The sequence below is a fragment of the Cladophialophora carrionii genome (assembly GCF_000365165.1).
Source record: "Cladophialophora carrionii CBS 160.54 unplaced genomic scaffold supercont1.1, whole genome shotgun sequence".
NCBI classification, from domain to species: Eukaryota; Fungi; Ascomycota; class Eurotiomycetes; order Chaetothyriales; family Herpotrichiellaceae; genus Cladophialophora; species Cladophialophora carrionii.
Window position 1 is genome coordinate 3,909,505 of NW_008481816.1, and position 13,485 is coordinate 3,922,989.

The 13,485-nt window shown below is 53.9% G+C and overlaps 5 protein-coding genes across 5 annotated transcripts; 4 read left to right on the plus strand and 1 right to left on the minus strand.

Annotated features, from left to right (window-relative positions):
- Positions 1 to 294: 294 nt before the first annotated feature.
- G647_01392 (uncharacterized protein) lies at positions 295 to 3,955 on the minus strand (the record flags this gene model as incomplete). The annotated part of the gene is made up of 2 exons (XM_008724792.1): positions 295 to 1,326; positions 1,379 to 3,955. The coding sequence occupies 2 exons, from the start codon at positions 3,953 to 3,955 to the stop codon at positions 295 to 297; spliced, it is 3,609 nt and encodes a 1,202-aa protein (XP_008723014.1).
- Positions 3,956 to 4,351: 396 nt separating this feature from the next.
- G647_01393 (uncharacterized protein) lies at positions 4,352 to 5,944 on the plus strand (the record flags this gene model as incomplete). Its single annotated transcript, XM_008724793.1, has 2 exons — positions 4,352 to 4,415; positions 4,464 to 5,944. 2 exons carry the CDS (start codon positions 4,352 to 4,354, stop codon positions 5,942 to 5,944), a joined length of 1,545 nt encoding a protein of 514 aa, XP_008723015.1.
- Positions 5,945 to 6,502: 558 nt separating this feature from the next.
- G647_01394 (uncharacterized protein) lies at positions 6,503 to 7,827 on the plus strand (the record flags this gene model as incomplete). Its single annotated transcript, XM_008724794.1, has 2 exons — positions 6,503 to 6,620; positions 6,671 to 7,827. 2 exons carry the CDS (start codon positions 6,503 to 6,505, stop codon positions 7,825 to 7,827), a joined length of 1,275 nt encoding a protein of 424 aa, XP_008723016.1.
- A 1,253-nt stretch (positions 7,828 to 9,080) lies between these two features.
- On the plus strand, positions 9,081 to 10,858 carry G647_01395 (uncharacterized protein; the record flags this gene model as incomplete). The annotated part of the gene is made up of 7 exons (XM_008724795.1): positions 9,081 to 9,358; positions 9,414 to 9,441; positions 9,556 to 9,756; positions 9,805 to 9,884; positions 9,932 to 10,489; positions 10,547 to 10,634; positions 10,694 to 10,858. 7 exons carry the CDS (start codon positions 9,081 to 9,083, stop codon positions 10,856 to 10,858), a joined length of 1,398 nt encoding a protein of 465 aa, XP_008723017.1.
- A 1,538-nt stretch (positions 10,859 to 12,396) lies between these two features.
- G647_01396 (uncharacterized protein) lies at positions 12,397 to 12,603 on the plus strand (the record flags this gene model as incomplete). Its single annotated transcript, XM_008724796.1, has 1 exon — positions 12,397 to 12,603. A coding segment is annotated over one exon (207 nt), but the record flags the coding sequence as incomplete, so codon positions are not given.
- Between the last annotated feature and the right edge of the window lie 882 nt (positions 12,604 to 13,485).

The window sequence follows — 13,485 nt, forward strand, 5'->3', positions numbered from 1 at the left end:
GGGGCCAAATACGATGGGCGAAGTGATAGAGTGGCTCAGATTTGCGAGAGATGCAACTGAGATATGACGCAAGTCGAGGAAAGGAAAGGACGCATTGCCAGCATCATTCTATCATCTTGTCAGGAAAGTGCGACGGCATAGATGAAGCTATCGCTGAGACCGTCCGTCCTGGAGTAATGAGCCTAACCAACACAAAGGGGTATCTATCGATATACAAAGATCACACCAAAATGCCCACGACCTCCACCCCTACACCACCACCTCTCAAAATCCAAGCAGGTCGTCAAAACACGGTCACCCTGGCGGACTGCTTCTCAACCTCCTCCCACCCCCGAGTGGGCCAATGCTCTGACTGAAGTTCTCTAATCCGAACCCTGCGGCTGTACTCCTCGTCGCCCTGCCCTGCTTCACGGTGGGCAACCTGCTCTCCACGACCGCATTGGCAGTGGCATGCCGTTTCAGTGGGGGCTGTTGATGCCCGCTACCGACGCTTTTACTAAAATCCAGCAGCACAGGCTTCTCTTCATTCTGCGAGATAGAGGATGATGCGGAGAGAGGCCTGTTGCTGTTAGCGACGTTGATGTCGATTTCCTTGAGCCCTCCCGATTTTGGTTCGCTGGAGGCCACGGTAGAGATCGTCGTCAAGGCCTGTGTTTGGGACGCTGCCGTCGCTCGCTGGATCATGGGCATTTCCACGTCGGTAAACACCTTTGTTTTGCTCGGACTGGGAATTTTGGATGGTGACGCTGGGCCTTTCCGTGGCGACGCTTGTTTGCGAGGCGATTTGGCAGGAGTCCGTGCTGATGAAGGTGTCTTGTTAACAAGCCCCGGCTCAGGTAGGCCTCTTACCCTAGCTATGATTGTGTCGTGGTTCTCAGTCCGTGGCAGCTCGGTAGGATAGTTCCAGTCTCTCTTCTGTGGTGTTTGCCCCGTCGACGTGTACTCGGCCAAGCTGCTGTCCGAAAGCTCACGCTTCAGCTCCAGCAGTGATTCCCGTGTTTCTTCGCTCAAGGAGCCAATCAGTATGTCAAGATCCATTTTTTGTTGCTTCTGGCCTTCTACAAAACTTTCAAGCGCGGCTTTGGACTCGTGCGAATCCTTTTCAAGAGAGGTGTACCCATCTTGGGCTCGAGACACGACAGTGCTCAGCTTTTGCAGGCGGTCGGCATGGTGACTATCGTTCTGTGTTCGTGCTCTTGTCACAAATTCGTCGAGTGCTGCCATTGAGGTGGCGACTTGGGCGACTTGGGCTTCGACAATCTTGACCGTCTCCTCGTGTACCGCTTTGGTGGACTTTTGGATAGCTGTATTTCGAGCATTGATTGACTGTTCCATCATTAGTGACAATAAAGATTGCAATGTGCTGCAGTCCACTCACCGTCCAGTCTCCCTTCATCCTGCCCTTCAAATCATCCTTTGACTTCACCACCTTCGTCATCAGCTCATTGTATTGACAAGTCCACTTCTCCATGCCATGGTGGTGGGCCCCATTAGCAGTTTCAAACTGCTCTGTCGCGTCGACCAGATTGGCTTGAACGTTATTCAACCTGCTCGACAGCCTTTCCTGTTGCTGGTGATGGGACGACTCGATCAGTGCAAAGATCTGCTCTTTCATTTTGTCCTTTTCGTCCTGCGCAACCTGTCTTTCCTCGTCTCGTATAGCCTCGAGCTGAGTCGACGCTGCCAGTGACGCAGCAATGTTCGCGTGACTTGCTTGTTGTAGAGCCGACCTCAGGGAGAGGATTTCATCCTGCTGTGATGACATTTGTTTGGTGAGATCGTCGAACATGGCCTTGAAGTCCTTGCCAAGGCCACTGTAAGACGAGTTCAGCTGAGTATGGAACTGCTCCATCTCCGATATTACCTCCGCTGAGATCTTTGCGGCTGCTTGAGACAGACCCTGAAGGCCCTCGCTGACCTTGTCCCTGACCTCTTCTCGTAGATCCTTGATCTCTTCCAGCACATTGTTCATGGAATCCCTGGCTTGTGCCGACTGATTCTCAACACCAGTGCAATCTTCCGCCAGCTCAGATGACGCCTCAAGAATACGCCTTGTGGAACTCTCTAAACGCGCCGTCTCCGCACCGATAAATGCCTCGATCCGAGCAGAGCTTGTAGCCACCATCTCCGAATGTGCTGCCTGGAAATGGTCGATGCAGCGATCAACAACCCCCGAAAGATGGGCAATTCGATCGACGTGAGATTTCCAAGATTCTCGGTTTCGAGTCTGGAGGTCAGAACGCCGTCTCAGTTTCGCATGCAGACCGTCGATGTCCTTCAGTGATGCACCAACGGTTGAAACCAACTCGGCACCGATGCCGAACAACCGCTCCTCTGTTGCTTCATGTGCTTCGCGGATAACGGTCTCCTCCATAAGTAGCCTCTTGGTGTCCTCAAGTACCGCTTCAGTCTTTTCGAGCACACCCTTGGTGCTTTCGAGAATGATCCTGGTCGCCTCATTGTCGCGTTTCAGCAGGGTGAAGTTGTTGGTCAAGCTGAACAGCTCCTGGACTTTGTTACGGAGGCTGACCTCCATTGTTTCTATTCGCGCCTTCTGCTCCTCGCTGAGGATCCTCCTGGACTCACTCTCCACCGTGATTTCTTCGTACTGATCGTTGGTGAGATATACTCCATTTCGTTGCCTTGTGGCAATCAGCTCGCTCTTCAGCTTCTCGATTTCAGCGGTGAACTCTTTCAACAACGTCTTCTTGGAGATCATTGAGTTGACCTGAGGCTTATTGCGGATGTTCTTGGCGCGAAAAGCGTAGTCCAGGGTGGAGATCGTCTCTTCCAGATTGCTTTTCGCCGGTGAGACCGTCGCAATGATGCACGTTTTCGTTCTTCCGCCCAGCGAGTCTTGCAGTAATCTGGTGAGCTTCGACTCTCGATAAGGGATATGAGAACTCTTGTCCACGAGAGCATTAATCACTCTGCCCAAGGTCAGTAGGCTTTTGTTGATCAAACCAGCTTCGGCGGCTCTCTTGTTCTCGGCTCCACTTCTTTGGATGTTCTCACTGCCAGCCAGATCGACAAGATTCAGTTTTCCAGAGCAGATATACTCATCGCCAGCTTCGCTGGCCTTCTTGATATAGGTCGTGATGGTAAAGACTGTGTGGCTTCGGGAGCTGAGGTCGTTGCATTTCGTGGCCGCAACCTGCCGCCTGTGGCTGCCCTCTCGGAGTAGTTTTATCCCTGCGGCTGCAGTGTTGATGTGTGACTCCTCCATGCCCTGAACCACCGTGGCCGAATGGCTCTTCCTGTTCGCGTCATCAAAAATCTTAAGCTTGACAGAGTCATCCGAGGACAGCAAATCCCTCAGCTCCTCATTGTAGAGCTCGATGAATGAGCATTTCACCGAGCACTCCACCTCATCTGCATCGAGCTTCTGGAAGAGTGAATACAGCACTCGAGGAATGATTCCTGCAGCATCGGATAACAGCCCGAAACTGTCTGTCATGTCCCCTGACATGGTGTACGTCTTTCCGGTCCCCGTCTGCCCATATGCGAAGATCGTGCAGTTGTAGCCGGCCAGGACTTCGTTAAGAACAGGTGCCACAACATCGTCAAAAATGATCGCCTGGTCGGCCGCCGGGGAAAAGACCTTGTCGAAGTGGTAGGCCTTGTTGCTGATAGCATTTGGTCCCATGGACAATTCCACCGTCTTGCCCTTTACTCCGCTTGTTGATACCACCACCCCGCTGTTTTCTCTCACTTCTCGGTCACTGCGGCCACGGCAGCGTACCACCACATTGATATTCGTCTCTTCGCCATGGTCATGGTCAAAATCCCTTTCCTTCCTCTTGGTTCCCGCATTAGAGGCACTGCTTGAGGAGAGTGATTCTGCCGGGGAAGGGGCTCGGCCAGTCATAGAGGCATAATGTGTTGCATTTGGTCGCAGTGGTGGACGCATTGATGTCCTCGTGGATGGGTTCGTAGGACGCGGTGGTGCCGCCATGCTTCTTGCAGGCATGACCGTGCGGATGTCAGGATTTATTGAGGGAACATGATTTGGAGGACAAGGGCCAGGGTGTAACGGGAACGGGAGTTTGGTAGGGCGATACTGCATCACCAACGCACCAACACGAAAAAGGCTGAAAGTAAACAATGCCAAGACACTAGCGCACGAGTGGAGGGGCGGCAGCTGTTCGGCAAGAGCTGAGCCTTCCACGTGACGAGGTCAGGCTACTTCAAGGGCGAAACTCTATTGGCTGGACGCACGCGGCCTTGAACCTCATCATCCCTCTTGACTCCTTGTGACCTGCTTTCTATTTCCGTTGATCACGATAAAAGGACAGCGCTCCTCGAGACCGCCGTGCCTCAATATCTTTTCTCGGGACATGCAACCATCATCATGACCGAAGCTCCCTCTGAGGCTGCTTTTCAAATTCAACCAGACAGAGGCATCAGCTGGATAAGTATGCATCGCCGGTTCTCTCACCGCTTTACCTAACTAATGCGGACAGCCCTCGGTTCCTCCATCTACAGTGTGATAACGAGGCTGAAGGCGTCCCCCTTGGTCTATCCCACTCTTGACCTATCGTGTTCTGCTGGGGAACCTCTTACCCAGCCGATTATTCTGAGCCTACCATATAATGGTCTGAGACTTCGCTTTGACGGTCCCGATCAGAGGCTACGACTGATCGAAGTACTCGACTTCTCGCTAAGCACATTTGTCTATAAGAACACCACGCTGGTGCGCCGAGCTAAGAGTTCGGATGACGTTAACCAAGATGAGGTCAGTCCAAGCGGGCCAACCTTTCGCCATGTTTATAGTCGTCTGTTCGGACCAACTTACGCGGGAGAATACACCGCCCCAGAGGCCGGCCTCTCCGAAGGGACGTACGTCCTTTCCTATCCAGGGTTGGCCTTCACTTTCCCAGTGAAGCATAAAGCGTGGTCAGAAAAGGTCGACTTTGTGTCAATACTGTCCTCGAACGCGACAGGTCCGGCAAAGGCGATGGCTATCTTCTCAGGGTCCTCGTGGGCTGAAGTGAGGTCAACCCTGTATACTAAACCGCCAGTCTACCCACGGTCACCGGCACTTATTGGCAAAGCCGTGGAGACTGTCCCTGATGAGATTGAGGAGGTAAGAGTGCTTGGGGGCGGTAGGCTGGAATTGGTCCGAAGGAGCTCCTTGCCTTTAGCGATCATCTTGAGTGAGACCACTCCGCAAGATCTTGTGGCCGAGTTAGGTCCACCCGATGCCATCTACCGTAAGCACGACCGACGGATTTCCATCCATGCGAAAGGCAAGCCTTCCAACCGACGGCGGTCAAGCGTGTCTCCGGGACTCGACCCTCAAGCATTGGATACCGATCAGTCCTCCATGCACAGTTATACAGAAGACTCAGACTTTGATGCGGAAGTCGATGAAGATCGCACTGATCCGTCGACCGATGAGTGCTTCTACAACTACTTCAACCATGGATTTGACATATTGATATCGTTTCCTGCAGCAAGATCGCCGCCTTTCCCCGGCTCGGAGCCCAGTGAGGTCTCAGCATCGACGAGCGCGCAGCTGGTTGCCACCAAGATCTTATTGCATGGCAATGTACCAGGGTCATTTCCATTCAATCGGCATCGGAGAAGCCGGTGGGTGATACGACTAGATGCAGAGAGCAGAGAGCCAGGATTGACGTCCGAGATGCCCTTCTCTGAGGTATCTGCAGCACTCAAGGAAGTCTGGCACGACACGTACAAGGACGAGAACGAGGAGAAGCAGATGCAGCGCGGCATGGTGCTGAACAGAGGATGGGGGGAGAGCCCCGAGAGCTCCATCGAGCTGCTGGGGGATCTCGAGGAAAGCCCAACCAGAGAGAAGGCCGATGAACATGGTCCGGGAGATGCTGTCGGCGTAATGAGCAACACGGAGCTGTTCGGCTTCCCGGGCATGTTGTTTGAAGTGCTCAAGAACGACGCTGTTAGCTGCTTGACAGTGTTTTAGACAATAGAGTTGCTGTCGCTCAGTGCTGCCACCCAGGCTGCAAGACGCAGGCCCCGCCAGTTGGGCGACCAGACGGCGGAGATGATGGAGGACGGTGTGATTCGCCCACCCGCAAATGCGATCGGTGCTTGTTCTCCCTGCGCCTGTCCCGCTTCCAACCTCCGATTCTTTCCCTCCCACGCAACAGTGCCGACTTATTGCTCATCGTCTGTAGAAGTGCGACTTGAGGCCGCTCACTTCACGACCTTTCGCTGTAAATGATTTATCCCATGAAGCCCGCCTACTGCCGCAGCACGGCCTTCACCTATTCCTAGCGAAGATGAGCATCTGCAGCCTCCACTACTTCTGCGCCACACACATACCCGGTACTGCGCCTTGAATGCGTTGGCTTCACTTCCCTATCACTGTCTTCCTGAGGACCTTAACAAACACTAATCTGTTACTGAGAAATGCAGTCGTAGCGCCAAGCTACCGCGCCCTTCAGAAGGTGCGCTGATGCGTTGTTGAGTTCGCGAATCTCTCCTCCATCCATCGAACCGCTTTTCCAAGCGACACACCATGTCGAAACAAAATCCCATTCGTTGTCTTGTGGACGACACTGCCTTGACCAGAAACCTTGACGAGATCGAGGCCTGGGTCTCACAAGGCCTCATTATTCTCGTGGTGCCTCTGTACAGTAGGGTTGCCCTTTCCACGACAGCTACTCGCCTTTGCTGACTTGGACAGCGCTCTCCCGGCTTCACATCCTGAAGAAAGACTCGTCGCCTATCGGCATCAGCGCGCGCAAAGCTGTCAAGTTCCTCGACCGCAGCACCTCCTCTCGTGGTGATCTCCCACACGACCCTGTCATCCTGCAAGGTCCCGACGACCAGTATCCGACCTGGGCTGCTGTGGAGGAGCATTACTTGAACGAAAGCCTAAAGAACGCGGGCATAAACGTGGAGCCTGCGCTTCCAGCAATACCTCCCATCCCGGAAAAGGAGGCAGAGATGCCGCTGAAGGGCAACGCTGGCGCTGGAAATGCCCTTTCGCAGCTGTTGCTCGACAAGCTCAACTTTGCAAAGGACCCTGGCACTACATCGCCCAGTTCGACCCCACCACTGTCACCATCTTCCTCTGGGCCACAGAGTTCGAAGACCAGTCCTGAGGTCAAGTCCGCCACGATGCTGAATCAAGACCAAACCCCTGTGCCACCGTCGCTGAAACCCTTGCTTAATCCGGTGGTCTGGTACGTAAACGAAAAGAAATCACTACCAGACGAGAGCCTCATCTTCCTGACCAACTCGGCCGACACCATGCATCTTGCCCGCGACTTTGGCATTCCTACGAAGAATATCCACCAACTGCGAAGTGCTCTCGGCATGGACGAAAATGAGCCTCAGACACAGGAGAGTTCCAAGAAAGACGCAGCCAAGACAGTCCTGGCCTCCGAGCCGAAGACTCTTTTCAGCTACAATGATGTAGACAGTGACGAAGAGGAGGTCGTTTTTAAGCCAAGAGGTCGCGGGTCAACCCGAGGCGCACAGCTGTCACGAGTCACCGGAGCTGGGCCTGTGCCTGGGCCGGGCAGTGTGCGTGGAAGAGGAGGAAATACTCGATCTCCCCGAACCTCGTTCAGTACTCCCAGCCAAACTCCAGCCAGTAAGCCTCAAATCCCTGTCGAAGAGATAGACCCAGATTCCTTCGACCGTGGCAGCTTCGCGCGAGGCAGCACTCCGCTTGTGAATACAAGCAACCACGTTCCCAACCAGTTCAACAGCGGTCGTGGCGCATATCGTGGCAACTACTTCCGGGGAGGACGAGGAGCCAACTTCAATCGAGGTTACGGCAATGGATTCGAACGGGGAGCGACCCGCGGTAGAGGTCGGCTGTTCGTGCCTTAGACGACCGTGGCAGCTGTTGCATGCCTCAGGGCTTGCAGCAGTAGGAACACCTTACCTCACCTATCGACAACAGCCGCAACTGTTCGTCAACACCAAAGTAGGTTCGCCCATCGCGAGAGGCTGCATCAGTTTGACCACCCGCAATCCGCCACCGTCAACTACCACATACGAGGTATCCGGCACAGGACTTTTGGTACAGGCGTCAGGTCTCTACACTTGCAGCTCGGTCGATCATTCGGCAATTTTCAAGCAACCGCCTTGTCTGGCTGGGAAGTGCATGATGAGGACCGCGTGCCAACTAGCGGCCTCGGGGAGCAGGAGACGTGAGAGGAGGGTGCAGAAATGCTCTCATTTCTATCCCTATGGTGGGTTAAGATTAGAACAGACGGCATTGCTCTGGTTCCAGCTGGTTCGCTTGATGGGCAACGGCTCGCATCGACACCAGCGGGTTTCAGGGATCAAATTGTTCGAGGAAGACATGGGAAACACGAGACGCTCTTTTCAGGCCTGGTAGCGACAGGTCATGCTACAGGATATCCATGCGCTTAGCATCATATCCATTCTTGGGAAACAGCTACATGTCAAGTCCATTCTTTTACAGACTAGCGGCATTGATTCTTATTGGCTAGCTGGAATTCCGGATTCTGTGTCGCACGCAACTAGCGCGAGCGAGCCACCCACGCCACCGTACGAGTGGCCGCTAACTTTGCCCACTTACGGAAGGTTTCCCTGCACCAAATCAGACGCTTGGACAACGCTCACGGTACCTGTCCATGATGAGCTTTCTCTCATTTTGGCCTCTTCCTGTTCCAATGGCTGAGCATCATTCGGCCTTGCAGCGGCCCTAGTTACTCATCTTGATCTCCCCGAGCATCTCACTCGCTCCCCTGTCATGCAGGGCGTTCCAGCCCGCCGTCGTTGCCGTCTTCGTTCCCATCGAATATTAGCTCAGCCAGGGCCTTCTGCTCCATGGAAAGCCTGTTGTCGAAGGTCCATCAGCTATCTACCCGTATAAGTCTACCGTAGAGCTCGCCAGGGGCCGTCATTGCCCTTCCACGCAGTCTTTTGCGTTTCGCAGACACCCGAAGTTGAAGAAGTGGCCTCATCTGAAGAAATATCAGATTCCTCTTACACCGCGGAGAAAGATTATATCGGCCTCGTTCAAGAATCCCACATACCCGACCCCGACGTCACAAAGGCCAATTTGTGACACATATTTACTCCCGTAGTCGCACTTTGCCCACGAAAGGGTAATGTCCGATCCTCAGCCTCGACCAACTCGACCAAGGGCCTTGACTCGGAGGATCACTAACGCCGCTGTCAGTCTGCAGAAGACATTAACCGGAGGCACGGACGACCATGGCGACATTTCAACCTGGAATCCCGCCTTGGGAGAAGCTCTTCAAGATGTCACCATCCTGACACGAACTCCTGCTTCCTCATCCGAACGGAATGGCGCGCAAATGGCATTGGACCCTAATAAGAATGGCGAAATTGGTTGGAGGAAATATGTCAAGTACTTCACACCATCGTACGTGGCCATCCCTTGCTACACGAGAGATAAATCGCCTGACTTGCGGCTGAAGATGGTTCACCGTGACGATGGGAACAGGTGTAAGTGCCCTACCACAAGGACCCAGTGCCAACATCTGGATGAGCGAGGCTATAAACCCACGAGCTCACTCTTTGATTTGTCTCGACCCAGAGCGCTAATCCAGGACATGCTAGATTGTCGCGAGTCTGCTGAATCAGTTCCCCTACGGCGCGAGATGGCTCTACTGGCTCTCAGTCATCGTCTTCTGCTTGAACATCGGACTCTATGTCTTCTTCCTCCTCGTGTCCGTCCTACAGTTCGTCCTGTTTCCGCAGATGTGGATTACCTTGCCTGAAAGACCAAACCAAGCATTTTTCTTGAGCGCTATACCAATGGTAGGACCACTCGGCTGTTCACGGTCCTGTGCTGATCAGCAACATCAGAGTCTAGGGACCATTGTCAATATGATGGTGTTTGTTTGCGTGCCTGCATGGGGAGAATGGGTAATCTATCTATCATGGGGGTGAGCATCTATGCAGAGCAGAATTCATCGAAGTCTAACCGATGCAGACTGTGGATGGCAGACGCGGCGCTGTGTCTGATCTGCGCCTTGTTTCTCCCCTTCCTCCTCGTCATTGGCCGACAAGAAGAAACGCCGCTCTCGACAATAACAGCGTTACAGATGTTCCCCGTCATCGGGACAGTCGTCGCATCGGCAACAGCAGCCCTCGTCGCCAATGTGCTACCGAACAATCAACAGGCACTTGCGACCGTACTGGCCGGCTATATCCTACTCGGCGTCGGCCTCCCCACAGCTATATTCATCCTGATCATGTACTGGCAACGTCTAACAATTCACAAGCTACCGCCTCGCGAGGTTATTGTGTCCTGCTTCGTGCCTCTCGGTCCCTTCGGCATGGGCAGCTTTTCCATCATGAAACTTGGGTCAGTAGCGATGAAGGTGTTTCCTCAAACGAAGAGCATACATCCTCTGGCTGGCGACTTGGCTTACAATTTCGGGGTGCTCTTCTCATTGATCATGTGGGGCTTCACACTGTTGTGGCTATTTCTAGCAGTTGCCACGATCTATCACGCCAAAAGCTTTCCATTTAACATGGGATGGTGGGGGTAAGGAAGAAGTCGCGAAGCCCTCGTTATAGTAGATCGCGGCTTACGTTTCACGAGGTTCACTTTTCCGATCGGCACATTCGCCTTAGCATGCAATACGCTGGCGAACGACATACCCTCCGAGTTCTTTCGAGTCATTGGCTCAGTAAGAATGCTAAGACCTTCTGAAGTGTCTCGCGTGCGCGCAGCTGACTCTCTTTTCAGATGGTGTCTGTTTCGGTCTTCCTGCTGTGGCTTCTCGTCGCATATGCGACCCTGCGAGATGTCATCACCGGCGGCAAAAGGTTATTCAAGGCGCCTACTCGACAGGCCAGCAAAATCAACGACAAAGCACCTGATAAGTTCGGGGATGGAGAAAAGCTCGTTTGACGGAATGCAATAGGAGGTGTGGGCATCCGTCAGGACTCGCGGCTGGCAGGACAGGTTACAGACTCGCCTATTACATTCCTCACTGTCCACGATCAGAAACTCGCTCACTGGCTCGCAAATAGCATCCGTGGGGCACAGCTGCTCCACCGCGCTTTTCACAAAGGATACGGACGCGTCAGGCCACGGCAAGGCAAAGACTGCAACATACCCACTCAATATTTCGTTTGGAGCCTGCCCAGTTCACAGCCCTTGATGCCAGGCAAGTGTGGACAGAAGACGGAGAACACATCTAGCCACAACCACCCAAACAAGGACTCGCGTCAGGCATTTATGTGCCTGGACTTCAATCTCCGGGAGTCTCTATGGCCGTTCACTGTAGCTGGTTGATAACAAAACGGAATGTGCGTACCTGTGACCGCAAGGTCCTTCTCCGGATCATATGTCTCGAGAGAACCCAACGACCCATACTTCTCACAGAGGTATAGGATGTCGTCATATGCTCTGCAAGCATGGTGAGCATCCTCTGACTGAGCCCCTGCGGCGGAGACTCGCACGTCTGCCACGACGGACTTCCCGGGTATGCTGCCAAGTCAGTCAGGTATGGATATATGCTGCAAAGCGGATTAGGGTCGTCCCATTCCTCGACTGGCTCCGACCGTTCGATGTGGCGTCGATCAGCTCGCATGTAGACCAGAGATTTAAAGTGGACGGCGCAAGAACACGTCCAACTTCCGAACTCCATTTCGTTGTGGGCGTACGTGCATCCGGTGCCGTTGAGAGATGAATATCATGGAAGTCGCCCAGGAAGAAATACACATTCTATCCATCGACATGATAATACCCCAACCGACTGGCTTGGGAATGAGGTCTGACACCGCGGCATTAATGGCTGCAGCTGAATGGAAACTCGCCCACAACCAACGCTCGTGCACCTTTGCGGGATGCACAGTGAAAGAAGTCGACAATCAGTATCGGGTCAGTTAACACATTGTCCGCCCGAGAAAAGCTCGCTTACCTTCAGAAAGTATCTTTTGGGACGCCCGTCTGGCAGAATGACTCGACAAGATCAGATACTGGGGGCAGCCTTTCGCCGGAAGGTCCCCCCCAGGCCTTGGGCCAGGAGGATTTGACAGGCGAGGTCCCGCACCGAACAGGATTTGCCCTGCATCGTGGCCGCAAGAAGCTGCGAGGTGAGCTGTCCAGTATTCGAACATTTGCGTTCGTTGGCCCGTGCTTGTGGGAGCTCGTGTCAGCGGAAACGACGAGAAATGTCGAAGGGACCGACACCTCACGTTGGCGGAACCATAACAGTCGCCGTGCGCAATTGGTTTGCACAACTCGACTTGGAATAGACGACTCAGCTCGAACTTGCGGAAGCTTGATTTTGGTATGCGGACGCCATCGCACCATACGGCCGGATCATGGTGTCGGAAAAGCAGTCCGATGGCCAGGATGTGGAAACAGTCGAGCGATGTTCGGTGTTCACAACAGCGGAGAAATGGCGCATCATCGCCATGGTGTCGTACGCTGCCTGAAGGATGTCGGCTCTGGGCAGCTTCATGGACTATCGTGCTCTGCACTCAATATCTCCAATTTTGGCCGTTGGCCGTCCCATTGACGAGGTTAATCTGGCTGTGACGTCCTACTTGGCTGTCGCAACCATAGCACCGACCTTGGTGAGAGATACAACCGACGTCGTCTGTCGAAGACCCGTCTACTTGATCGCGTTGACTCTCTCTCTCTCCCCCCCTCTCTCTCGCTGCTGACGTAGCTATCGCTCTGTCAAAAGGACAATTCTGCGCTCCTTGGTCTGCGAGTTTTGCAGGCAGCGGCAATCAATGGCATGGACGCCGGTCCGGGTGCAAGTTTCGCATTCTGACCCGACCATCTAAGGGACGTTCTCGATCGCATACGGAGTGCTCACGGATATGGCACCTCGCGCGGAAAGGGGTTCCTTTGTGAGTGCAGTGTCGTTCGTGTAGGTTGCCGAGCAGAGCGAAGCCCACAGAACGACCGGCGCTGGGGCTGACCATCTGACTTACACCATTCAGGGACCACATGCGCCCCGAGCATAAGGGCCCATATTGGGCGGATTTCTGACTTATGCTGCTGACTGGGCCTCGATCTTCTGGCTCTTCACTCGCTATTGCTTCGGGGGTGGTGCTTGTGTTCTTGTGGGATGACGATGAATCAGTGCAAAAGATCTATAACGGTCTCCTGAGGGATAAGAACTACCACTCGCCAGTGGCAGCTCAGGCTTCCAGCAACATCATTCGGTGCGCGCGCCCGCAGCGATCGTGGTGTCGTTCTTGCAGGACTTGGTCGACGCCATAGGAATCGGCTGGACAGTCATTCACGTTCATGGGTGGCTTGTGTGTGAGAGTGCCCTGGCTCTCTTCATCCCTGACCACCGCTGGGGCACGTTATCTCGACAAAGGCACATCTCTCCAGTCTCAGGCGGCATATCATCGCGGTTCGGGTGCTGGGGAGCTTTGGCCAACGTGTTGAATGAAGGCAGCATTGGGAACGGCCGGTCGGTGCTGGGTGCTTCCTTATCTAAGAACTGGCTTCGAGTCCAGACCGTGGCGCCGAGAACGAACCAATTCACCACCGGGAGGTGGGCGGAG